Here is a 27,369-nt window from a genome sequence, read left to right as displayed (position 1 = left end):
ACTTCTACTCATCCTTTTTTCTGTCTTTATTGAGGTAAAACTGACAAAATTGTACATATTTAAGGTATAAGATTTGATTCCCCCCCGCCATTTTGTTGAGATGTAATTCACACATCGTATAAGTTTAAAGTGTACAACCTAATAATATACGTATATATTGTAAAATGATCGCCACAATAAGTTTAGTTAACATGTCACCTCACATAGTTACAAATTTTCTTTTTTCCTTGTGACTTTTAAGATTTAAACTGGGCATTTGTGAACAGGGCATTTGACAAATGTGTTAGCTTATTTGTGAAACAAAATTTACCACTACTGATTTTTCAAGTCCCACTTTACTATCTTTATATGTAAATTATCTTGAAATTGCATATACGTACTCATTTTCCTAGTATTTGCATTGTTTTGCTAAACATGGTGTTATTTTTGATAGCTCACTCCTTCCCCCTTCCTTTTTCTGGGGTCCTTTAAAACTTCCATACCTATACGTTCAAGGGAAGATTAGCAATTGTTTTTAACTGGCCTGCTTTTTGGTGGCCTTTAGAGAACGGCACACTTGGTTTTCATAGGTGTAGTTTCCTATTGTATGACTTATTTGCCTTCAGGACCTAGTGGGAATGAAAATGTTTTGACTTACAAATTCTGTGGAATGTGCTCCTTTAACCATCCTTTCTTTAAATTCTCATCTTCGTTCATTATCAGAACATTTGTTGTACAGGTTTTCCTTCCATCTTCCCATACCTTCATTTTTTTCTTTGACCTATTACATCTAACAGGCTCAGTTCTTAGGCCTGTGCTTTTGCTAGCTCTGTACCGTCTTCTTTGGGGAGCTCATTTACTCTGTGGCTTCAATTATCTCTATGGTCTGACTTCAGACCCGTCTCGAATGACAAGTGTTAGTCTGGTTCCTTAAACTCAGCAATTTGTTACTTCCTCCCTGTCCCACAAACTAGCTCCCAGTTTGTTAATGGATTTTCTGTCACCCGGTTTTAAAAGTTACGGAGTCATCAATTTTTTTTTCTTTTCCTTAACTCATATGTAGTCATCATGAAGTAGTGATTTCTTCTTTGAAAAAATACCTCACATCTATCCCTTCTAGTTATTTTCTATCCATCACTTATTACTCCAACTCCAACACATCTTCACTAGATTTACTGCTTATGATGTTTCTCCTCTTCAGTCTATTTTGTACAGTCACAAGATTAACACTTCGGTAATGCAACCTTATTCACCTAACTCTCCTGCCCAAATACCCGAGAAGGCTTCCGAGTTGCCTGAATAAAAATATACATTCCTGGTTTTCCGTATTCCTTCAGAATCTTCTTCTAACCCTCCTTTTCAAAATTATACTCCAGAGTGCACTCATGAACCTACTGCAACAGTGAAATTTGCCTACTTCTCCTAGAGCGTGGTGTGGCAATCTTGAATTCCTTTGTCTTTTTTGTACTCTTCCTACCTCACGCAGTGTATCAACATCTTATCCGTCTCTTGAGACACGTGTATCACCCTTCTCTTCCCCAGGAAGGTATCCCCTTTATATTCTCATCCCAAGAGGTCGCTAACTCATATTATACCATCCATTTAAACTACATTTTGACAGAGTTTACTTTTAAAATATTGTTCTGTGTACACATATTATATGATTATATGTGTTAAAAGCTATTTTATTGCAGGGAGTCAGGCATATTTTTCTGTACCCGTTATTGCTAGAACAGTGCCTCATGAACATTTAGCCTACATGAGGAGCTCTGATTGGTGAGGCTGTCACTGAGTTAATATAATAGTTGTAGAAGGAAATTATACGTTTCTTTAATCAAAATGTTTTATTTCAGAAAGTATCCAGTCTTTCTTGACTAAGTCATAAAAGTATCAACTTAGAAAACCAAGAATTGGAAGCTGAGACTTGTGGCCGAGAGGACTAAAAATGGTGAAATGTCTATAGTAGACATTCTGTAGATGTATAAAGAGATTCAGTAATTATGATCCATTTAAGCAATAAATGGGTTGTGACTTGTATCTGGAGGATGGGAATCATAATAATCATTTGACTTATGAGTCTTCCTTCTATTTACCTTTACTCTTTACGTCTTTTTGTTGTACTTTCTTCCCTTACTTGCCTTTGCTCCTTAGTGAACCTTTTTCTTTACTCTTTTCCGATTCTTTCTTTCCTTTAACTTTGTGCTTTCCTTCATCATTTTTCCTCATAGCATCATTTTCTTCTGTATCTTTCTTCTTCCTTGCATCTCCCTGCTTTCCTTGATCCTCAGAACTCTCTTTCTTTACTTGAGGCCGCTGAACTTGCGATATTTCAGACTCACTGTTCTCTACTGGGGACTCCTGTCCTTGCGGTATTCCAGCTTCACTGTTCTCTACCGGGGACTCCTGTCCTTGCGGTATTCCAGCTTCACTGTTCTCTACCGGGGACTCCTGTCCTTGCGGTATTCCAGCTTCACTGTTCTCTACCGGGGACTCCTGTCCTTGCGGTATTTCACTGTTCTCTACCTTGCGGTATTCCAGCTTCACTGTTCTCTACCGGGGACTCCTGTCCTTGCGGTATTCCAGCTTCACTGTTCTCTACCGGGGACTCCTGTCCTTGCGGTATTCCAGCTTCACTGTTCTCTACCTGGGACTCCTGTCCTTGCGGTATTCCAGCTTCACTGTTCTCTACCGGGGACTCCTGTCCTTGCGGTATTCCAGCTTCACTGTTCTCTACTGGGGACTCCTGTCCTTGCGGTATTCCAGCTTCACTGTTCTCTACCGGGGACTCCTGTCCTTGTGGTATTCTGCTGTCACTCTTTACTTGAGATCCCCGTCCTTGTTTTATTTCAGACTCTCTCTTCTTTACTTGAGATCCCCGTCCTTGTTTTATTTCGGACTCCCTCTTCTTTACTTGAGATCCCCGTCCTTGTTTTATTTCAGATTCTCTCTTCTTTACTTGAGATCCCCGTCCTTGTTTTATTTCAGACTCACTCTTCTTTACTTGAGATCCCCGTCCCTGTGGTATTCCGGACTCACTCTTCTTTACTTGGGACCCCCGTCCCTGTGGTATTCCCACGTCACTCACCTTTACTTGGTCTTCCTCTTTCAGTATCTTGGTGTCACTCTCCTTTTCCTTGGCCTCCATTCCTATCTCGCCTTTCTCCAACGCAGTGCCTTTTGCTTTGCTTTTTGACTCTGGTGTGTGCCTTAATGTCAAGGATTCATCAGAATCTGTGACTAAGACTTCCTTCTTTAATGTTTTCTTGTTTTCTTCTTGGCTGCTCTCAGACTGTGTTGTGGCTCCATTTTTTAGAATCTTGGCTTTGAAATCTGATTTTTTTGCAAGTTCTGCATCCATGTAACCTGGAAATATAACTGAGCACACAACAAAAGTGCACAATTCAGATATCAAGTACTTTCTCTTTATTCCTACTTTTTCCCCTGATATTGGTTTATTTTTTGTCTTAAAACTGAAAAACTGGAGATAACTTGAGATTTCCTGAAAATATAAAATGATGGAACTCTACACTTAAAATTATACAAGTATTGATAATATTCCAGACTCTCTTCAATAAATCGAAAGATTATTGAAAGAAGAGGTAAAATGTACTACAAATGAACTGGCTGGTACTCATTCAGTATAATATGGCTGATGATTAATGCTTAATAGCTAAAGGACGATGTATTCTGAAAAGAATTTTTAGAAAAAATGTGCGAAGCAGCAATAATTGTTTCTTAAAATAGAAAAAACTCAAAATATGCTTTGGATATTGAATATAAGAATGTCTCGTCATTCAAAAGTAATAATAGTACTAGCTGGTAATCATGGGGTGCTTATCATACATCAGGCACTCACTGTTCTGAGCCTTTTATATAAAGTATTAGCTTATTTAATCCTCACAACAACCATATATAGGGCAGGTGCTATTAATATCCCCATTTTACAGTTGAAGAAACTGAGGTACAGAAAGTTTAAATGAATGTGAATATGCCCTGGCATCAGTAAGTGGTGGAGCTGGGATTTGAACTTGAAAAGTCAGACTTCAGAGTTCAGTCTTAACCAATGCCTTACACTGCTCCTTATGATACCTGCAAACTCACTTTGCAAAAATTTCTCATCCCTTTTTCCATGTATAGGTAAGTCAGCTCTACCATGTCTCAATTTCTGTGTGATCTAATAAATACTGAATTTTTTTTAGCTTCTGCTTTCTTTTTTCGTATTTTAGTGATTTGGTTCCCTGGATTAAGAAAAAAAAAAAAAAATCTATGCTACCAAGAAGAATTCTGTGAGTTCTTGCTATGGAGCAGTGGTATGCCTTCCTTTAAGAAAACCTATTTATATATTTAATGTAGTGGAAAGATACTGAATTTAAAAGCTGAATCAGAACACCTGGGTTTAGTATTCTTGCTAGTTGGGTTTATTTGGGTAAATCAGTTAATCCCCAAAGACTCACCTTCCTTATATTTAGTTTGCTCTACCCACTTTGTAGAGTTATTTAAGGATTCTAGACAAATGTTTAAGGAGCATGGCTTTTACAGACAGACTGGTTCAAATCCTGGCTTCATACCTAACTAGCCAGGTGAGCTTGGGCAAACCTTACTTTCTTATCTGTAAAATGGGCGCAATAGTAGTGGCTACTTCATGGAAGTGTTATGAGGATTAAATAATATTATCTAAGTAAAGCACTCAATACAGTACATGGAGCATACAGGCAAAAACTCTCTGATCTATGAAGACAAGGCATTCTTAGTTCCAATCAAATACTTTAGAGGAATGGTTAATTGCTTTACAGGAAGATTTCTTGCTTAAAAATCAACTTTTATTTTTCTTAACATAGAAAGCCTTTTGGTATGTTTAGGGTTTGATGTCTGAAATATTGATGTACACATAATCGAATAACAGGTTGCAAAAAGACACACCTGCATTAGGTCAGAAGGTAACTATAAATCAAAAGAGATGCTGTGGTCCAGTGTTTCCTTTTTGATATTTTAGACTCTGACCCAAAATAAAAATAACATTAAGAACCTTACAATAATGCTTTCTGAACCTTTTGTGTATTTTTTCCTCCCTAAGGCTTATTTAATAAGATATGGGTACTGACATTTTATTCTAGACAAACCCACTTCCAATTTATTAATGAAAATCAGTAGTAATATATCCTAAGCATTTTTGTACTGAAAAAGAGAGTTCAGAATATTTTCTTATCTGGCAGTACTACCAGTGGACACTTGTTTTTGGGAGGATGTGGAGAAGAGCATGTTTTTCCACTGAAGCTTCCAACTTTACAAACTCTGTGGAATGTATTCCTTAACAAGCTGACTTTTCTTAATATATGACTATTTTTAGTTTTACCATCTCTTGGGAATAATTTGTTTCATATTTACTACTGTGTATACTACTGCAGGACTCATTTTTAAGCCAACTTTACCTCCTAAATTATATAGATTTTTGTTAATCAGCTAAGTATTCTAGGATTTAAAGAAACGATGTTTATTCTAGCTATACTTTTCCTAATTTTATAGGATTTTAAAGAATTTATTCTTTTTCCTACTAAACTAAAAATACTTCTAGTCACTTCTAAAAGTATCTTCATATCCTTGATTGTTTTAATATCTTCGCTCTGTATTTTCCATCTTAATTGCATTGTAGAAGTAAGGTACAAATCATTATTCCATCAAATTCTAAGTTCTCCCCTCCCTTCTCTCAAATTCTAGATAGTGCAAAAATCTTTTTTCCCCTGGGATCTCATAATCTCTATAATATAAAGATTTGTAAACCCTGGCTGAAAGTCCATCTTTTACAGACAGTAGCCTATATGGCAAAATTCTAATTATAAGGGAGATATTTAATCAAGACCTTGGCAATCATTATAACGTATTCAGGCTACCTATAGATTTTAAGCAGGATTAATTTTTGTTAAAGCGAAAAGATATCATGAGTTAGCTATCATAGTAATAATTCTAATTATATGATACTTAAAATAATGTAGCGACTAGACCATGGGCCTTATTAGGAAATTATTCCTTTTAGGCTCTTAACCCAGTGGCTGTCAGGGAGAGCACACTCAGTTCTAGACCATAAAGTTCTGTTAAGCATTAGGGAGATGACTCATTGTAGATCTCAGTCCATAAATTAACAGTAAAAAAACCCGCAGCTTAATTAGCTGAATGTGGAGAAGAGAAGTTAAGAGACTCAGCCTGAGAGGGTGATGAAGTTTGCTGAGCTGATCTGTCTTAAACCTTTCTTTGAACAATGAATTAAACCTTAATCTCTTTTTTGCTAAAAATATCAACTGGGAAGAATATATTTGAAATATTGTCAACAAGAATATATCTTTTGTAAGAAAAAATTTTAAAAGATTGAACTGATTTTTTTTCCTGGCAATTTAAAAAAACGTGTTCTTTAGAAACAAATTCACGTCCAGGGAGGGCTTTAGCCTATGGTGCCTTCCCAAAGCCCTCTTTCTTTTTGTAAAGAAAACATACACACTCTTATCACCTTCCCCATGTGGGGAGGTCATTTGAGAGATGCAGATACATCATGACTGCTCTGAATGCATATTGTTTTTTGTACTGTGAATGCAAAGAAAACAATTATCCCTTTCAACTTCTCCTCCTCCCACTCACAAACCCACTCTCGTCGTGTGAACTGAGAAAGAACAATTAGATATAAAGATACATTTTGTGTTTGTTAGTGTTTGGAAAGTTCGAGATGCTTGAAATGTGTCTTACTAAATTTAAGTTTTATTTGCTTCTTATGGTTGTATATTTACAGAGTTTTAAGAATTATTATTCTGTTTCATATGATTTTCTTGAAGAGCTGAGGTATTAAATAATCCTGATAGGAAATCTGATTTTAGGAAACAGTTAAAAGCCAAACGTTGATCTAAATGGGATGTCTTTTATTTTTAAAACTATTCTTTTGTGTACATTTAATTATATATCTTCTCTAGTGGGTGTATATTTGTATTTATAAACATTTTATTTATAGATATGGTTTCAGGACTAATCACAAAAAAGGCCTTTGTGTTTCAATACAGAAGGCAGTGTGTTGGCGTGGAAAGGGTATGTACTTCGGAGACAGGAAGTCCTGGGTTTAGACCCTGACAGTGCTGTTTACCAACTCTTTAACCTTGGGCAAGAGTGAGCAAATTTACTCATCTGTAAAGTGGGGAATAACAATAGGTAGCAGGCAGGCTATGGTAACAATAAGAGATAATGTTTTTGAAAATGTCTAGCACAGTGCACAGTATATAAAGGGGCCCAATACCTACTATTCCTCAGAAGTAAAGTTACTTAGAAGGCAAGAGAAAATAAAGTTTTTTTCTTAACTAGTTATTTTTTCTGTTAATATGATTCAGTGGGCCTTCACTTATAACCAAAAAAGAGTTCTAAATTACCAGCAAAGAACTCACAAAATTTAGAAACCAATCTTTCTTTCATTATATTTTGCTGGGAGTTAGAAAGGAGATTCTTTTTCAGAGCCTGGTAGATGGCCAGAGATTATGGCATCCTTTTGTATGAACTTTATCTCCTCTATGGCTGTCTCTCCAAAAATAGTTATTTAAAATATTAGAAGATTCTGGAGAATAGGAACATTTAAAATGTCCTTAGAAACACAAGTCTCTATTTTGGGAGTAAAAACAACAAGTCCAGAAAATATAAATAATGTAAAATATCAGAGTTGAGAATAAAGAACTTACCCATAGGAGATAGCGCTAAAAATAAACATAGAAGATTGATCAGTAGGAATTTTCTAACTCAGGGAAAATCCCATTCCCAATAATACCCTTTGTAGGTGAATGTGGAAGCAGCCCCTGCAGGCACTGTAAAACCCTGTTTCATCCTCAGCAGTGCTGCTGGCCAAAGCGCCACATCCTACTTCACAGAGCTGGTTTTCTTTAGGATGCCATTTATTGATGTATGGGATGGAATCCTTTGGTAGGTAATATCTATTCTACGAAATTTCAAACTATTGCATTTCCTGCTTTCATTGTTCTCTCACAAGTCAGTTTTTTACCCACTCTCCTTTAGATCAGTTGGAAAAATATGTATTGTTGGCCAATTATCAAAATCACCATCTTGTCCTGACACTTATTCTTTATGTCAATTTTAGGTGATTTTCTTTTTTTAGTAAAAATTATCTATTGTCAGGTGATAGCACAAGAAAAACAGGCTTCCTGTGGTAAACTAATACGTGCTACCAATAATTTTTGGTAGTAAATAACCAGAATTATGAGACAAGACCATTATATTTTTTTCCAAAAGGGAAAAAGGAAAGAAGAAATCGAAGTATGAGAAAATCACTTATTTAAGAAATATTAACTACTATAAGGTAGAAGAATGTGAAATACAAAAAAATTGGGTAACAAATACTCAAAGGTCCTAGACACAGAAATAGGTAAGGCAAAGAAAGGATCCAAACTTACTGATTTTTCCAGAACTGTCCACTGAAAGAGACAAGAAAAAAACATTAGTAAGTGTTGGGATTTCCCTTCTTACGCAAACCCACACTCTTCTGCACTGGATGGACGGAATCCGTATCATGAACAACTAAGTTCCTTTTGTTTAAATATAGGGAACCTCCATTTTCCTTCCCCCTCCCCTTGGCTTGTTATTGTTTAGAAAGATCTTGTGATTAGCTATTTTATGAAAAAAATTTTATTAAAATATATTTGACATATTGTACAAATTCAAGGTGTGCAACATGTCAGTTTGATACATTAGTATATTATAATATGACTGCCATTGTAGCAATAATTAGAACCTCTGACGTTACATAATGATCCTTTCTTGTGGTTGGAATCATGAAGTTCTAGTCTCTTGGCAAGTTTGATGATTGTCATACAATATTGTTGTCTATATTCACTATACTATGCATTAGATCTCTAGGACTTATTTAGCACTTGTAAATTTGTACCTTTGAATAGCACCTGTTCTGTCCCTCCACCCACGATTCCCTAATAACCTTCAGTTGACTTTCTTTTTTTAAATAAATTCGGCTTTCCAGATACCACATATGAACGATACCATACAGTACCTGTCTTCCTCTGTCACACTTATTCATTCAGCATGATATGCTTAAAGTCCATCTATGTTGTTGCAAATGGCAGAATGTCTTCCTTTATCCTGTGTGTGTGTGTGTGTGTGTGTGTCTCACATCCTCTTTATCCATTCATCCATTGGTATGGGGAATTAGTTTGTTTCTATACCTTCGCTGTTGTGAATAATGTTGCAGTAAGCATAAATGTATGCATATTTTTTGATATCCTGTTTTCATTTCCTTTGGATATATACCCAGAATGGAATTGCTGCATCATATGGTAGGTCTATTTTTAATTTTTTGATGAACCTCTGTGTTGTTTTCCATAGTGGTTGAGCCAATCAACACTCCCACTAACAGTGTACAGGGGTTCCCTTTTCTCCACATCCTTGTCAACACTTACCTCTTGTGTTCTTGATCACAGCCATTCTAGCAGGTGTGAGGTGACATCTCAGTGTGGTTTTGATTGCATTTCTCTTGATGATTAGTAATGTTGACCACTTTTTCATGTACCTGTTGAGCCCTTGGATGTCTTCTTTGGAAAAATATCTATTCAGTTCCTCTGCCAAATTATCAGATTCTTTTTTGTTATGGAATTGTATGAGTTCTTTATATATTTTGGATATTAACTCATTATCTAATATATGACTTGCAAAAAGTTTTTCCCATTCCATGGGTTGTCTTTTCCCTTTGTTAATTGTTTCTGTTGATGTGCAGAAGCTTTAAATTTGATGTAGTCCAACTTGTTGGTTCTTGGTTTTTGTTGTTTGTGCTTTTGGTGTCATGTCCAGAAAATCAATACCAAGACCAACGTTGAGGAGCTGCTTCTCTATGTTTCCTTCTAAGACTTCAATGGTTATCAGGTTTTATGTTTAAATCTATGATCCATTTCAAGTTAACTTTTGTGAGTGGTGTAAGATAGAGGTATAATGTTATAGTTTTTCATGTTTTTTAAAGTTTTTATTTTAATTCCAGTTAGTTAAAATACAGTGTTATATTAGTTCCAGGTGTACAATATACTGATTCAATACTTCTGTACAACAGCTTGTGTTCATGACAGCAAGGGCACTCCTTAATCACCATCACCTATTTCACCCACCACCATCAGTTTGTTCTCTATAATTAAGTCTGTTTCTTGGTTTGTCTCTCTTTTCTCTGTTTTTTTAAATTCCACATATGAGTGAAATCATATGATATTTGTCTTTCTCTGACTTGTTTCACTAAGCATTATACAGTCTAGCTCCATCCATGTGCTTACAAATGGCAATATCTCATGTTTTTTATGGCTGAATAACCTTCCATTGTATATGTATATGCCACTTCTTCTTTATCCATTTACCAGTTGATGGACATGTGGGCTGCTTCCATAATTTGGCTGTTATAAATAATGCTACTATAAACATAGGGGTGCACGTATCCATTTGAATTAGTATTTTTGTATCCTTTGGGTAAATACTCAGTAGTGCAATAGATGGATCATAGGATAGTTTCTATTTTTCACTTTTTGAGAAATCTCCATACTGTTTTCCACAGTGATTGCACGAGTTTGCATTTCCAGCAACAGTGCATGAGTGCTCCTTTTTCTCTACATCCTCACCAATACCTGTTATTTCTTGTCTTTTTATTTTAGTCATTCTGACAGGTGTGAGGTGATATCTCACAACAGTTTTGATTTGCATTTCCCTGATGATGATTAATGATGAACATCTTTTTGTGTGTCTGTTAGCTATCTGTATGTCTTTTTGGAAAAATGCCTTTTCTTGTCTTCTGTCCATTTTTAATTGGATTATTTGTTTTTTGGTTGTTGAGTTTTATAAGGGTTTTTTTAATATATTTTTCATACTAACCCTTAATTGATATGTCATTTGCAAATATCTTCTGCCATTCCATAGGTTGCCTTTTAGTTTTGTTGATTGTTTCCTTTGCTGTGCAGATTTTTATTTTGGAGTAGTCCCAATAGTTTATGATTGCTTTTGTTTCCCTTGCCTCAGGAGAGATATCTAGAAAAATGTTGCTACAGCTGATGTCAAGGAAGTTACTGCCTGTGTTCACTTCTACGATTTTTATGGTTTCAGGTCTCACATTTAGGACTTCAAACTATTTTGAATTTATGTTTGTGTATGGTGTAAGAAAGTGGTCCAGTTTCATTCTTTTGCATGTAACTATCCAGATTTCCCAACACCATTTGTTGAAGAGACTCTCTTTATTCTATTGGATATTCTTCTTGCTTTGTCAAAGTTCAACTGACAGTACTATTATATTATTATTTCTGGGTTTTCTATTATGTTCCATTGATCCCTGTGTCTATTTTTGTGCCAGTACCATACTATTTTGATTACTGAAGCTTTGTAATATAACTTAAAATCCAGAATCGTGATGCCTCCAGATTTGCTTTTCTTCTTCAAGATTGCTTTGGCTATTCAGGGTCTTTTGTGGTTCCATACAGATTTTAGGATTGTGTGTTCCAGTTCTGTGAAAAACGCTGTTGTTATTTTGATAGGAATTGCATTAAATGTGTAGATTGCTTTGGGTAGTTTAGACATTTTAACAATATTTGATCTTCCAATCAATGAGGATGGAATGTCTCTCCATTTCTTTGTGTCGTCTTCAATTTCTTTCATCACTGTTTCATAGTTTCCAGAGTACAGGTCTTTTACATCTTTGGTTAGGTTTATTCCTAGGTATCTTATTATTTTGGGTAAAATTGTGAATGAGATTGTTTTCTTTCTCCTTCTGCTGCTTCATTATTGGTCTAGAGAAATATAACAAATTTTTGTATATTAATTTTGTATCCTGTGACCTTACTGAATTAGTTTATCAGTTCTAGCAATTTTTTAATAGAGTCTTTTGGGTTTTCCATATATAGTATCATGTCATCTGCTAATAGTGAAAGTATTACTTCTTCCTTACCAATTTGGATGTCTTTTATTTCTTTTTGTTTTCTGATTGCTGTGGCTAGGACTTCCAGTACTATGTTGAACAGAAGTGGTAAGAGTGGACATCCTTGCCTCGTTCCTGACCTTAAGGGAAAAGCTCCCAGGTTTTCCCCATTGAGGATGATGTTAGCTGTGCGTTTTTCACATATGACCTATTATGTCGAGTTTATTATGTTGAGTTATTGCATTGAGGTATGTTCCCTCTAAACCTACTTTGGTGAGGGTTTTTAATCATGAATGGATGTTGTACTTTGTCAGATGCTTTTTCTCCATCTATTGAAATGATCACATGGCTCTTATGCTTTCTCTTACTGGTGTGATGTATCATGCTGATTTATTTGCGAATATTGAACCACGCTTGCAACCCAGGAATAAATCCCACTAGATCATGGTGAATAATTTTTTTAATGTATTGTTAGATTTGGTTTGCTAGTATTTTATTGAGGACTTTTGCATCTATGGTCATCAGAGATATTGACCTGTAGTTCTCCTTTTTTTATGGTGACTTTTTTTTTTTTTTTTTTTTTTTTTTTTGAGACAGAGTGAAAATGAGAGAGATCAGAGAGGGAGCAGGAGAAGCAGACTCCCTGCTGAGCAGGTAATGCTGGCCTCATGGAATGAATGTGAAAGTTTTTCTTCCTTTTCTATTTTTTGGAGTAGCTTGAGAAGTAAAGGTATTAACTGTTCTTTAAATGTTTGGTAAAATTTTCCTGCAAAGCTATCTGGTCTTCCGTTTGTTGTTAGTGTTTTGATTACTTATTCATTTCCTTTGCTGGTTATCAGTCTGTTCAAGTATTCTATTTCTTCCTGTTTTAGTTTTGATAGGTTATTTGTTTGTAGAGATTTATTCATTTCTTCTTAGGTTGTTCAATTTGTTGATATAGTTTTTCATAATATTCTCTTATGATTGTATTTTTGTGGTATTGGTTATTTCTGTTCTCTTATTTGTAATTTTATTTATTTTGGTCCTTTCTCTTTTTTTTTTTGATAAGTCTGGCTAGAAGTGCATCCATTTTATTGATTTTTTTTCGAAGGACCAGTTCCTGGTTTCATGGGTCCATTTTAAAAAAATTTTCTATAGAATTTATTTATGCTCTAATCTTTATTATTTCCTTCCTTCTGCTGGTTTTGGGTTTTGTTTGTTCTATTTCTAGCTTCTTTCGGTGTAAGGTTCGGTTGGTTAGTTGAGATTTTTCTTGCTTCTTGAGGTTGGCCTGTATTGCTAAAACTTCCCTCTTTAGAACCACTTTTGCTGCATCCCAAAGGTTTTGAACCATTGTGTTTTCACTTTCATTTGTTTCCATGTATTTTTAAATTTTTTTCTTTTATTTTCTGGCTGACCCATTCATTGTTTAGTAGCATGTTATTTAACCTCTATGTATTTGTGGTCTTTCCCTATTTTTTTTCTTATGGTTGACTTCTAGTTTCTTAGCAATGTGGTCAGAAAAGATTCATGGTATGATTTTGACCTTTTTGAATTGGTTAGGGTTGCTTTGTGGACTAATACGTGATCTATTTTGGAGAATGTTCCATGTGCACTTGAAAAGAATGTGTATTGTGTATTCTGCTGTTTTAGGATGGAACATTCTGAATGTACCTGTGAAATATATTAGTTCCAGTGTGTCATTCAAAGTTATTATTCGTTGTTGATTTTCTGTTCAGATGACCTGTCCATTGCTGTAAGTGGGATGTTAAAATCCCCTACTATTATTGTTGTTCTGCATGTTTATATCTTGTTTTTCCAGTACCATTTGTTAAAAAGATTATCCTTTCTCCATTGAGTGTTTTTGGCTCCCTCCTTGAATATTAGTTGACTGTATATGTGGGGGTTTAATTCTGGCCTATTCTGTTCTATTGGTCCATGTGTCTATTTTCATGTCAGTACCATACTGTTTTAATTATTATAGCTTTATATTATAGTTTAAAATCAGCAAGTGTGATACTTCTAGCTTTTTTTTCCCAACCCCTCTGGATTGCTTAACTTGATCGAGCCACACAAACTTCCCAAGAATGCACATTTCCAAGGAGTTGGCAGGGATGCTGATACTGATGTTCCAGGGACCACACTCTGAGATCCACACCTCTAACCTGGCCCTGTTGATGGGACAGAAAACTGACTAAAGAGCACACCTGTGGCCTAGGTGGGACTTCTCTGCTCATTGGTCCACACTAGGAACTTCCCCATGCATGCTCCTAAGTTTATTATTTCTGTTCATATGTTTGTCCTGTGCTGAATTACACGTGCCCTAAAAACTAGAGCCCACAGCTATTTCTGTTAAAACCTGCCCCCAGTCCATCAATCACAGGACCCAAATCACTACTTGTTACAATGGAAGGTTCCCTTCACTCTCACCACCCCCTCACAGGCCTTGGTCTTCTGAGACATAGAAGACATGTCACAACACTACACTTCTGCAGGAAGAGCCCTGCAGGACCTCTGAAGAGGGACTTCTCACCTCTTGTGCTACTCAAGTTTGGCTAAGTCACTATCTTTCTCACCTGGGGGATGACAGTGACTTCTCCCTGTGACTTGTATGTTCTGTTCCTTCTCAAGATTTGAGAAGTTCTCAGCTAATATTTCTTTAAATAAACTCTCTGTATCTTTCTCCCTCTCTTCTCCTTTATCCTTTCGTAAGTGGAAGTATTTCTATATTCCTATTTTCCAAGTCATTTATTCTTTCTTCCATCTGGTCTGCCCTGTTACCTATGATCTCTATTGCTTTCTTCATCTCATTTATGACTTTTACAGTTTCAGAATTTTTTAAAAAAATTCCGATCTCTCAAGTAAATAACTTATTCTCTTCATAAATTTTATTTCTGAATTTATTGAATTATCTATCTGAGTTTTCTTGTAGCTCATTGCATTTCTTCATAACAGCTACATACAAGAAACAAGTGTTGCATGAAACAAAAGAGCTTCAAAATACATGGGAGAAGAAAACTGATAGAACTGAAAAGAGAAATAGAAAAACTTAGAGTTATACCTGGGAAATTTAACACCCCATTCTCAGTAATTGATAGAACTACTACTAGATAGAACATGAACAAGGTGAATCAGTCTTGCAGATGTCTCAGTGGAGAATTCAGGCAGAGAGGACAATGAGTAAACCAGTCTGGGGTAGGAATGTTTCTAGACTATTTGAGGGACAGAAGGAAAGCAAGTGTGGCTGGAACAAAATTAAAAAAAATATATGATGAAGGAGAGCTATTAGAGAGTTGAGGGGGACAGATCTTCCAGGACCTTCTGTTTTTTTTAAATGATTTTATTTATTTATCAAGCAGAGGGAGAGACAGAGAGGAGAGAGAGAGTCAGCACACAAGCAGGGGAAAAGCAGAAGCAGAGGGAGAGGCAGGCTCCCCGCTGAGCAAGGAGCCCGATGTGGGACTCGATTCCAGGACCATGACCTGAGTTGAAGGCAGACGCTTAACTGACCGAGCCACCAAGGCATCCCCAGGACCTTCTTTTGAGAGGTGCTGTAATGACTTTGACTTTGGATCAAGAAAGATGGAGAGTTATTAGTGGATCATAAGCAGAGGGGTGAACTGAATCTTAAAAGGATCCCAGTGGCTGCTGTATTGGTACTGATTGGAAGGCAAAGGTGAAATCAGAGCAATCAGAGGGATGAAAGTAACTTGGATCACAGTGAGAGTCATAAAGGTAGTGAGAAGTACCAGGTTCTTCTATCATACTAAGGGATCTTCTGTCTTACTATATAGCACTGTGTCCTGCTAGGAGTCTTGAATGGTACCTTAGAAGAAAGGATTTAGGGAAATGGGAATAGAGAAGAACTGTGTTTCTGATCCAAAACCACTACCATTAATATACTTTCTTGTTTCAATTTATATATATATATATATATAAATAAATATAATGAGGGTGTGTGTGTGTGTGTGTGTGTGTGTGTGTATATCATGAGGGGGTATATATGTATGTGTATATATGTATATATATATGTGTGTGTGTATGTGTGTATAAATTGAAATAAGAAAGTATCATGAGGGGATATATATATATATATATATATATATTTTTTTTTTTTTCTTATTCATGTCTCTATTGATGGTCACTTAGGTTCCTCCTATATCTTGGCTATTGTCAATAATGCTGTGATAAACATAGGGTGCATATATCTTTTCAAATTAATGTTTTTATTTTCTTTGGGTAAATTATTGGATCACCATGGTATTTCTTTTTTTAATTTGAGAAACCTCCATCTGTTTTCCACTGTGGAAAACAATTTACATTCCCAACAACAGTGCACCAGGGTTCCTTTTTTTCCACATCCTCAACACTTGTTTCTTGTATTTTTGATTTTAGCCATTCTGACAAGTGTGAGGTGATCTCTCATTGTGGTTTTGATTTGTGTTCCCCTGATAAATAGTAGCAGTGGGCATCTTTTCATGTATCTGTTGGCCCTCTGTATGTGTTCTTTGGAAAAATATCTAGTCAAATCCTCTGCCTATTTTAAAATCAGATTGTTGTCTTCAGAAGTTCTTAATTTTAGTGAAGTCCAGCTTATCAATTATTTCTTTCATGTATAATGCCCTTAGTGTTATATCTAAAAAGTCATTACCAGTGCTCGCTTTGGCAGCACATATACTAAAAAGTCATTATGATACCCAAAGTCATTTAGGTTTTCTCTGATGTTATCTTGTAGGAGTGTTATAGTTTCGAGTTTTATATTTAGGTCTGTGATCCATTTTGAGTTAATTTTTGTGAAGATTATAAGGTATGGGAGAAACTTATTTTTTTGTAAGTGGATGTCCAGTTTTTCTAACATTATTTCTTGAAAAGAATATCTTTGCTCCTTTGTATTGCCTTTGCTCCTTTGTCAAAGATTAATTGACTAAATTTATGTGGGACTGTTTCTGAGCTGTCTATTCTGTTCCACTTGATTTGTCTATTTGCTTACCAATACCACACTATCTGGATTACTGTAGCTTTATAGGTAAGTGTTGACGGTGAGTAGTGTCCAACTTTGTTTTCTTTCAATATTGTATTGGCTATTCTGGGTCTTTGGCTTCTTCATATAAATTTTAGAATCAGTTTGTCAATATCCACAAAACTCCTTGCTGGGATTTTGATGGCATTGCATTTAATCTATAGATTAATTTGGGAAGAATTGACATTTTGACAATATTGAGTCTTCCTATTCATGAACATGGGATATCTTTCTATATATTTTGTTTTTCTTTGGTTTTATTTATAAGAGTTTTGTTAATCTTTGTTTTTTAATTGGTGCATTTAAAACAACAGTTTTTTGTTTGTTTGTTTGTTTTTATGGAAACACAAATTTTTGTAGTTTGCCTGAATGGTATGAAAGACAAGTCTCCATCAATTCTTTCAAAGAGGAGAAGTCAGAAGAGGTTTTCAAAGTACTGTTTCTAATCCTTTTTCTCTGAACAGCAGTGGTGGTCCAGGTTTAGATATGATAAACTTTATGAAGGAGAGAACAAAGATCAGCCTTTCTTTTTTGTCTTCAACTCTGTTTTAGTTAGTGTTTTCTTTGTTTACATGTGCAGTCTGTCCCTCCTAATACTGTCACTTATACTCATATCTTCTCATTACATGCTTTCCACCTTTTATCTTTTGGAATTTTGTTTTGTGACTGTAGAGGTTCAGATTGAAATATAAATTTCTTAGTGTGTTATTTCCATGGTTTTTCCTGTGATCTGACCCCAACATATTTTATCAGCATTGTTTCCCTTTGTCTCTTCTGTAACTTAATACTATAACCAAATGAACAACTTTTTTTCTTTTCCTTAACATTTTGTGGACCTTTGATAGACCACCCCTGAACCCAAAACTGTTTGTAAATTAAAGGAGTACTAGAAAATGTGGAGAAGAGTTGGAAAATAATTTAACTCTCAGGGTTCAGAGTAGCCAGGTGTCAAAAGTATCAGTGCAAATAAAGGAACCCAGATCTTACAGAGGACCAGAGGAAACTGAGAAAGCAATTAACACTTACCAGCTGCTACTGGACCAATTACTAAAAAAGAAAAGAAAATATATTATTATTTTTAAAAATTATGTACTTAGTTCCTATTGAAAATCTACTTGGAACATTGAAAATCTACTTGGACTTTTGGGAAATATTAAATCTTATATGAATATGCTATACCTTATTAATTCAATATTAACTACACTTTAGTAACCTAAATATCCAGGCCATTTTGGAAGGCCTGTTTGATGGGTTATATGAGTAGTTACTTTTTCTAATGAAATAAATTTTTAATATTCTTAACCATGTCCAAGGGTCACAGTCATGCAGGAAACTGGCTACCAGTTAAAGGTTAGTAACTTAAGTTCCTTCTTCATTTTCTTCTCTGTCTTTCAACATTCTATGTCCCTTTCAAACCTCTATCACCATGTCAGCTCTCATCATGTTCATTTTTGCAAGTACAGAAAGTTTATTTATAACTATCAACTTAAAAACTTTTGTCATGATAATGTCTCTGTGTTTCTTTTTCTGTCTGATAATCTCTGGGGTTTAATCAGGATTCTGAATCTAGCGTAAGAAGTAGCACAAGTAAGACATGTAATCCATGTAAGATGATGGTTCTTGCACATGTTTCAAGGGTGGAGGATAGGGTAGCGTGAAGATCAGTTATAATAACAAATGAGAAATCCCAAGAGCTTCAATCACCTGATCCTCTTCAATAGTCTTAAATCTTTCATGGTAGTTATCTTTAGAGTAAGCAAAATGGAGTTGAGGTTAGCCCCTCTTCCTTTTTCTTATCAGTTTTTATGAGAATTTAAAATTCTTTGGGAGCTAGCAATGATTATTTAGATTTCACTCATTTTGCTTTTCTTCCCATTTCAACCTCCTACCTCATAATGTCTTTGGTCTATTCTTTACTCTCCATAACATTATTATTTTAGTTTTTTTTTTAATCTGACCTAAATTCTTTATTACTTTAGGAAATTTGTTCTATTTTTTTAATGAAAAATCCATATTATGCCTGTCCTCTTTATCCTTTGCATCAGTACATTTTTCACTTAAAATCAGTAATTTTAGGACATGCAGAAAAATCTGAGAGCAGAGATGGGAAAATATACCACTTAAGTTTCCATTAACAGAAGTGATTGCAGTCCATGAAAGCATGAAACCTGAACCCTATGGGAGTCCAAAGGATGCTAGAATTGCCAAGCAGCAGTATTGATGGGTTTGGGGGAAAAAAAACCAAAACAAATCTCTAATCCACCTAACACACAAAATTTAAGCTCACCAAAATTCAGTTACTAATCATAGTCTTTACAGCAGAATTAGAAAAGAATTCCTGAAACTATCCTCCCTTCTGAGAAGGAAGCTACAGTGAAATATGATAAATCAGCTCCTCAATTGTTTTGTCCAGTAACCTTAGGCCAAGGGCAAAGGACAAAGCAGGAGGCATCAGTATACCCCCAACTTTATATAAACTGCAGGCAACAGAGTGGTGGGGGATGGCATGCAAAACTATTATCGTTATGTTATTAGGAGTTATTAATGTCTAGGTATTAGTTTCCAGTTAGTATCAAATATTAATTTCTCACAATCATTATTGATAAGCATTATTTTTGAGTTTTGAGCTAATAGTGACTGTAAAGAGTGTTATTACAATAAATTAATGATTCATTCTTTGCCCATCAGTCATTTAGAAAAGAGTAGAAATACAGTCATTAGATGAAAATGGCTGCCTTTTTTGAGGTAGAGGGAATATGAAGAGCTGCTGAAAGACAGGCAACTGGTGAGTTTATATGGAAAATCTCATCCAAGTCAAAGTCATATCTCCACCTAGGGTCTTGAACAGAATTTGTCTTAATTCTAGTGCTGTTAATTATAGTAAGGATAGACAAGTGTCATATAATCTGATAAAATTGCCCACTTCTCTCACAACACTTAAAGTGATTGCATTAGTTATGTCAACTTTGAAGCTCTTTATGACTGCCGGAGAAAGGACTAAGCTACCAGAGGTACTTCAGGATCCTGTATCAAAAACAAAAATATACAGCATAGGGAATATAGTCAACAGTACTGTATGGTGGCCATGGTAGCTACCCTTGTGGTGAGCACAGCATAACGTATAGAGTTGTCCGGTCACTTTGTTGTATACCTGAAATACCTGTACAAACCATTGTGTGTCAGCTATACTTTAAAAAAACAGCAACAACAACAACAAAGACCAAACAAATAGATCCTCTCTGGAAAGATTTCTTTGGAAGAGTAACTACTATGGTGGTCTTGAGTAATTGGGTTGGTGAAGTCATCATCCTTTACTAACTAGGAAATGAAATATTTAAGTCTATTTTGGGTGTTATAGACAAAGATAGAGAAATATATACAATTCTTAGGAAATTGGGGGGGAAATTCCACATTCATGGGTAATTTTTGAAGAAGTGTTTCTCTTGGAAATCATCTGCTGAAAAGTATGCTAAAGTAGACCTTTGAAGCCCTAGTAGGAGGAAGGAATCAGGTGTTGCCACATTTGAACTCAGCTTTCACAATTTTCATGTCCTTTCTCTTTTGGCTGAGTCCTGATTTCTCTGCTCTTTCTTGCTCTGCATCTTTAGATTTCCCTTGTGGCTTGATTTGTTGGTAAAGTATTAAAACTGCCACCAGTACTTGTTTTCCCTAATTATCATTTTTTTAACGGTAAAGGTTTAGGCTTTCTGTTGATTTATACATAAATAAATCAGTTGTTCCAGTAATACAGAATAAGGACAATGAAAACATCATATTTAGAGAAGACACTAGAGGTAACACAAGTTAAAGTTTTGGAGAAATTAAATACTTTACCCAAAGCCACAGTCTGGTTAAGTGTTCTGGCTGGGATCTGAACCTAGGTCCATCTGATTCCTTTATTAACCACTGCAGTATGTTACCTTAGCATTTTTTTACAGATTAATATCATGCACATGGTTTTATTCCATATTTAGAATTATTCCTTAGAGCATATCTCTTGAAATGGAATTATTAGTTTAAAAGATACTGTATTAGTTTAAAAGATACTGTATTAGTTTAAAAGATACTGTATTTCATTAGTTTAAAAGGTACTGTATTCCATTCTCTTGAAATGGAATTATTAGTTTAAAAGATACTACAAGTTTGCTTTCTAAAAGGGTTACCTAAATTTAAATGGCATCAGTGATATATAAATATATAATTTTTACCAAAGCATTGCTGACTTTGCTTAGCATGTTTAAATTTTTCTTTTTATTAGGTGAAAAATACTACCTCAGGGTCTTAGTTTTCTATCATTTATTTATCTATTTACCTAGGCATTGGGCATATTATAGTTTCTAAATTCATCTGTAACTTAATGAGGTACTAGATAATGGGGAGTAAAGGGAGTTGAAAACATGAATGTGAAGCCTTTTACTTCAGGGAAAATTTTCTAAAGGACACTGGAATTAAGAAATAGATGAATAAAGAAAAGAGAAATAGATGAATAATAACTTACCAATAGGTACTGGAGTAACTGGCGGAATAACATGAAATAAAAATATATTAACAGAGTTTTTGGATCAAAAATATAGTTTCCTTCTTTTCTTTTTCCAAGGTATTAGCAAAGAGATCTTTGGAAGACACCAAACCTCCCCCAGTAAAAACATCCGCAATGAAAGTAGAGGGATTAGCATTTCTTTTGTGGTACAAGAATAGTTTCAGGCTGACTTAACTGTCTTTCTTATATTTCAATTTAGTAGAAAGGCGGAGTAGGCTAGAACATATGTGCTTATGTTATCCTTTTTTCTTTCTCATCTAGTATGGAGGATTTAAATCCTGCAGAGAACTTTTAAACAACAGCAAATTTGGATGCTAATTGCAGTTACTCTCTTTTCTCTCCTTACACTTAAGATATCTTCCTGATTTTTCCTCTATCCTTTGTTGGTATCTCCACATTTGGGATATCCCACTGTATATATTCTTTCTTTTAGCTGTATGACAAATTTTATTTGTTATTAAAAGCTATTTGAAGTTGTTTTTAGGAAACAAAATGTTTCTTTTATATTTAGTCTCTTTGTCAAATGTTTATTCTTTCTATTGAGTAATTAATTACCCAGCAAGTTGCCAAGAGAAAGAGGAAATATTTATAAATACAAGCACGGAATGAAATTGTTCAGAGTTAGAAAAAATTTTCTCCTTATTTTGGGATCCCAACTTGTACCAGATTTATGAAAAGAAAAGGAACTTACTGATAGGTACTGCTACATGTGCTAAAATCCAAACACAGATTATTAGTACAGGTTGACACTGATAATGAAATTGACATTGATACTAATCAGACAGGAATTTCCAGAATGAAAAGGGAAAGCAAACTCCAGACCCTTGACATGAGTTACTTTAGTCTCTCTTTTCCAGTAGTAACATAGTCATTTTGAAAAAGTGGCAAAGAAGTGTTATTTTCCGTTTATCATCCAGTTTCTTTCAGAAATTGAAATACCACAGAGCTGGAAAAGCCTCATTTCCTGTAAATTTTGCTTCCATTTTCATTCTGCTCCCTTCTCTCACTGATTACTCTTTCATGAGTTTTCCCACCTTTCTCTGTTGTTTTCCCTAATTATCATTTTTTTAACAGTAGAGGTTTAGGCTTTCTGTTGATTTATACATAAATAAATCAGTTGTTCCAGTAATACAGAATAAGGACAATGAAAACATCATATTTAGAGAAGACACTAGAGGTAACACAAAAAAATCTTATGTTTAGTTGAAAATGTATTTTGTTGAAAAGTCAGTAGAAGGAATTGAAGAGATTTCTATCTCGTTCTTAATCATTTCTGTTTCTCGGTTTCATTTTTCAGATATTACTCAGTAATCCCAGAGAGAGGTTGGCCGATGTGTAAGCAGAGATCAGTGCACATGAGTGGGCTCCAGCCCAGTTATCTTTCCTGCTTCTCTCCTCAGGCAATAGTATATGATTTCTGTTATGTCCTAATCATGAGTCCTTTTAAGTAGGTACAGTCTTGTTTTAAGTGGGACATTTTAACTTACTAGGAAAAAAATCAGTCATGTTTATTTTTTCCACCAATCTTTATGGCCTATGTTTTGTATAAAATCATAGATATTCTAGTAGGATTCTGAGGAGAGGGTATGAGAAATATGATGTCTATCTTTCTTTTGAGATGGAAACAGCTACATTTAGGGGGAAAAAAACCCCCACAGTGAGTGCATAACAGAAATCTCAAACAGAAAGGGAGTTGCTTAGAATTGCAGGTGTCTTAAAGTGGATATAGAGAACATCACTGTCATTGACACCGTTCAGTGACTGAAGACAAACACACTCAATTTCTACTAAAGCATATATGTCCAATGCAAGAGCTCCATTTTTAGAAGAAGTGGGAGAAATGAACTACTTTTTCTTTGTATTCTCCCCAATTTCTCTGAATAAGAGACATGTCAGGAATATTTAAATTCATATGTAAACTCTGGGAGGGCAGTTATTTTCTTCACTTTTGGTCCCTGCTGTATTCCCAGTGCTTGGCATAGGGTCGACCTCCCCCCTCTCTCTATATAGAATAAGTAAGATCTCAATTAATTTAACTTTACCAACTGAATTTTATTTCTGACATCTACTTTTTACATTTTCTACCAAAAGCATTTATAAATCCTAGTAAAGTGGGTACAGCTAGCATAGTGTTCCACAGGTGACAATTTACAACAAATGTTCAGAAGCATTATTTCTAATTCCAGGTCAACTTTAGCCAGCTCAGTGTTTGATTTGCTATCTGTGGGTTTTTTACTTTCTAAAATAATTCCTCAGTTACTTTAGAGGAAGTTATTTAATATAAAAACAAGAGAGACAAAGTTGAAAAATTTGAATGTTAAGGTCTTTCATGTTCAGAAAAGGATATAACTAGTGTGGGAACCAGCCCCAGAATTAATGAATAGATATAGAACTTACTTTGTTCTTCTTGTCTTGCTGCAAAGAAGAAATCAAATAAGTAAGGGAGTGAAAGATTTCTGGGTGAACAGCAGAGTTACTTCTCAAACTTTATGCTAGAAGCTTCAGAAATAAGACTTTGAGAGAACACCAAACTCTGTATTTAGAATCAGTTCAATGTGCTTTGAGGATGAATACCTTCAGATTGTTTTGCTAATGTCCCTTTTAATTTGGATGCCTTTTTGGAAAGAAAGGTTAAGAATGGAATCATTGGGAGATGCTTTTTCTTCCTTCTGGTTTCTCTCTGCTAATTCAAACTCTTCATCTACTGGTAAGATTTTTATGTCACTTATACTTTGTTTTCTTCTTATTATTCCTCTCTTCTCATCACTTCTTTGGAATGATTGTATTTGGCTTATCGTGATCATTACTATGATTCTTACTTTGCTAACTGTTCGATATGTTAATTTTAGAAAGTTTCTCTTTTCCCTATAAACATACATAGCTTAGGGCTGGGTGACCATATTTCTAACCATTTGACTGGGGTGGAGGCACTGCTGGACCTTTAGAGTCTGGATTTGAATCCCCGTCTCTGCTTCTCATAATTGTGGGATCACGGGCAAGTTACCTCTAAGTCTCACTCTTGTATTCTCTTTGTAATAGGAATAACAACTCTTATCTGATATAATGTATATGCATATATAAAGTGCTGAGTACAGTGCCTGGTACATTGTAATTACAGAATAAATATTATTTATTATTATAGTACCACATTAAGTATCAATTAGTTTCAATTATAGCCTCCAAATGGACCTTGATAGATGAAAATGGGACAAACTACTGGAAATACGAATAGAGAAACAAGAAGTTGGAAGGTGAGAAATGCTGAAAACATTGATAAACTACAGAATCAGAAATATAAATTTTAAGTCTTGGTACATTCACACTAGAACAGCACAAAAGGGCCACTAGATACCATAAAAAAGCAATGATAATATAATTGAGAGAAACATGGAACTTACTCTTAGATTTCTCAGGTCTTGCTTCAATAAAAGAGACAAACAAACAAATTAGTGTGGCTGTCTGATGAAACAGAAACACATTTTCACTGATGTCGTTCTAGGATGAGCATCACCCACCGAGCAATAGTGAAAAGGATGAATGTTCTGGAAGGAAGTATCCAGAGCTAGTGACGGAGCTCACTGTTCCTTTTCCTCTCTAGATTCCTGATTGTGTGCAGTCAGGAAATGTGTCATACTCCAACCTCTTGTAGTGGAGCTACTTTCCTGGTCCTCCTTTGTCATTTTACTTTCCCAGGCTGCACCCACAGTCTCCATCTCTGCGGTCCTCACCAAGGTTCCTTACTTGATTTGCCCACTCTGTCACTCCCTTCAGGGAGAGGAGGTTTTATTTTCTCTGCATCGAACCCCACACTTAGCATGGCCTCTGCAAGGAAAAAATTCTCCCTACTGTAGCCAGCATCAGAGTGCTCCTCCTTTCCTTTCCCTCTGTTCTCTTCAAGGACCCATTAGGAAGATTTTTGTGCCTTATAGGTGAAACAGGTATGGGGCATATGAAGGCATGCAGTGATCTCTGCTACAAGAGCATGAGGGTGGTGAGCAAAAGAGATTGCTGGGAGAGGGGGTGATCATATGACATTTTGTGCCTAAGTCCTAGAAAATTTTTAGGTGTAAGATTTTGAAAACTTGATCAGGCTAGGAAAAACAATTTCAAAGGAAGAAGTGAAATAATTAAGACACTTTGGGGGCAGCTTGTTCTTTTGTTGTAGGAATCACTAGAAAGAGCCAGGAGTGAAAAAGCAAAGCAGACATCAGATGACAAAGTAAGATTTGAAAAGGAGGTATCTGATACACTATGACTCTGAGTAATCAAATGACATGTAAGAATGAGAAAACCCACGAAGAAGAAAATTGTTTTCTAAGTATGAATTTGGGTTGCATTATGGTGAAAACTGTTCCTTGAGTGTGGAAGAATGTGTGTGTGTGTATGTGTATTCTTGTTCAAGTTGACTAAGCAGCAATTTCACTGAATTTCGTTTTTCATGGAACCCAGCACCCCAAGGCACTTTGAAGATCAGTGGTTTTTTTCAGAAGGCAGCACCTTGACAAAGAAGGGCATCGCTCATGGAAGTAAGTGGGATTCCTTCAAATAGCCTCATGGACAGTGAATAAAGCAAGAGGAACAGAGGTTGGTTCTGGTAGACTGTGGGTGGGAACGTGTCATCACTCCCTTAGAGATTCTCAGACCTTGAAGGAGCAGGAAACATTGTTAGAGAGGCTGGATCTTTGTCGTGGACACACTGGAGATCCATAGCAGATGTTGCCATGACAACCTGCCTCCGTGGGGCTTCACAGTATTATTGTTCCATTTGCTTTCTTTTTATTTTGAGATAGTGTAAAAAATAGTAATATCTCAGAAATCAATAATCATACTACCTATAATGTAATGTTTGTCCTATTTGTCCCCAACTTTTCTTCTAAGAAAAAAAATAATATAGGGATGTCCAAAGTCCCTTTGAATCACCAGTCCCAGGTTCATTTTCTTCCCTCAATTAAGCATTCAGTGTGTATCTAGAATTTTTTAAAAGTACTTTCCTATATTTGTGGATCCTTAAGCAATATGGTGGGTTCCAATATTTTTTTGCCTTAATTTGCATAGGTGTCACCTTTTTTTAAAATGTTGATACATAAATTGTTATTCAACTCTCTGAAATACTTATTTTTTATTATGTGTCTTCTTTTAATATCAGTTTGTATCAGGAAATACCATTTTGCATTTGGCTTGTTTCATTCAACACTATGACTGGAGATCTTTTCTCAATTATATACACAGACGCATAGAGTTAGTTCATTTTAAACTGCTGTATATTATTCTATCTTATGAGTTTATGTTAATTTCTGATTTTTAAATGTCACATGAACATCTTTGTACATGACATTTTATGTACAAATGTAAGACTTTAGTGATTATCCCCAGAAGTAGAATTCACGATTTATTTATTTACTTGAGAGAGAGGGAGTGTGGAGGAGGGGGGATGGAAGGCAGAGGGAGAGAGAGTCTTAAACAGGTTCCACGCTGAGCACAGAGCCTGACATGGGGCTTGATCTCACAATCCTGAGATCATGACCTAAGCGGAAACCAAGAGTCTGATGCTCAGCCAGCTGTGCCACCCAGGAATCTTTTCACCACATATCTTAATAAATATTTGATCTTGTCAAGCTTTAAAATTTTGGCCAATATGTTTGAAGAAAAGTAGTATCTCATTTTTATGTTGTATTTTTTGATCATTAATGAGATTTGGCAACTTATGTTTAATTGGCATCCCTATTTTGTGAACTATTTATTCTTATCCTTAAATCATTTATTTTTCTTACTGATTATGAGATTTTATTGATATCCTTAATGCTGATAACATTGATAGTTACGCACGCAGCAAATATTTTCTCTCAGTCTGACTGCCTCTTGTCTTTTAACCTTATTTGTAGTGTGTTCGGTCAATAAAACATTTTGAATTTTTGTTATTCAACATTT

General features: G+C 35.3%; 1 protein-coding gene across 1 annotated transcript; it reads right to left on the bottom strand.

Annotated features, from left to right (window-relative positions):
- Nucleotides 1–2,081: 2,081 nt before the first annotated feature.
- TSBP1 (testis expressed basic protein 1) lies at nucleotides 2,082–9,450 on the bottom strand. The gene is given in 7 exon segments (XM_008711916.2): nucleotides 2,082–2,123; nucleotides 2,125–2,432; nucleotides 2,503–2,784; nucleotides 2,962–3,354; nucleotides 7,683–7,697; nucleotides 8,409–8,429; nucleotides 9,426–9,450. Coding segments are annotated over 7 exon segments (1,086 nt in total).
- Between the last annotated feature and the right edge of the window lie 17,919 nt (nucleotides 9,451–27,369).

Source organism: Ursus maritimus, unplaced genomic scaffold (assembly GCF_017311325.1).
Source record: "Ursus maritimus isolate PB19 unplaced genomic scaffold, ASM1731132v1 scaffold_30, whole genome shotgun sequence".
In the NCBI taxonomy this organism is placed as follows: domain Eukaryota; kingdom Metazoa; phylum Chordata; class Mammalia; order Carnivora; family Ursidae; genus Ursus; species Ursus maritimus.
Note: the sequence above shows the minus strand (reverse complement) of the source record. Positions and strands in the feature narration are given on the sequence as shown.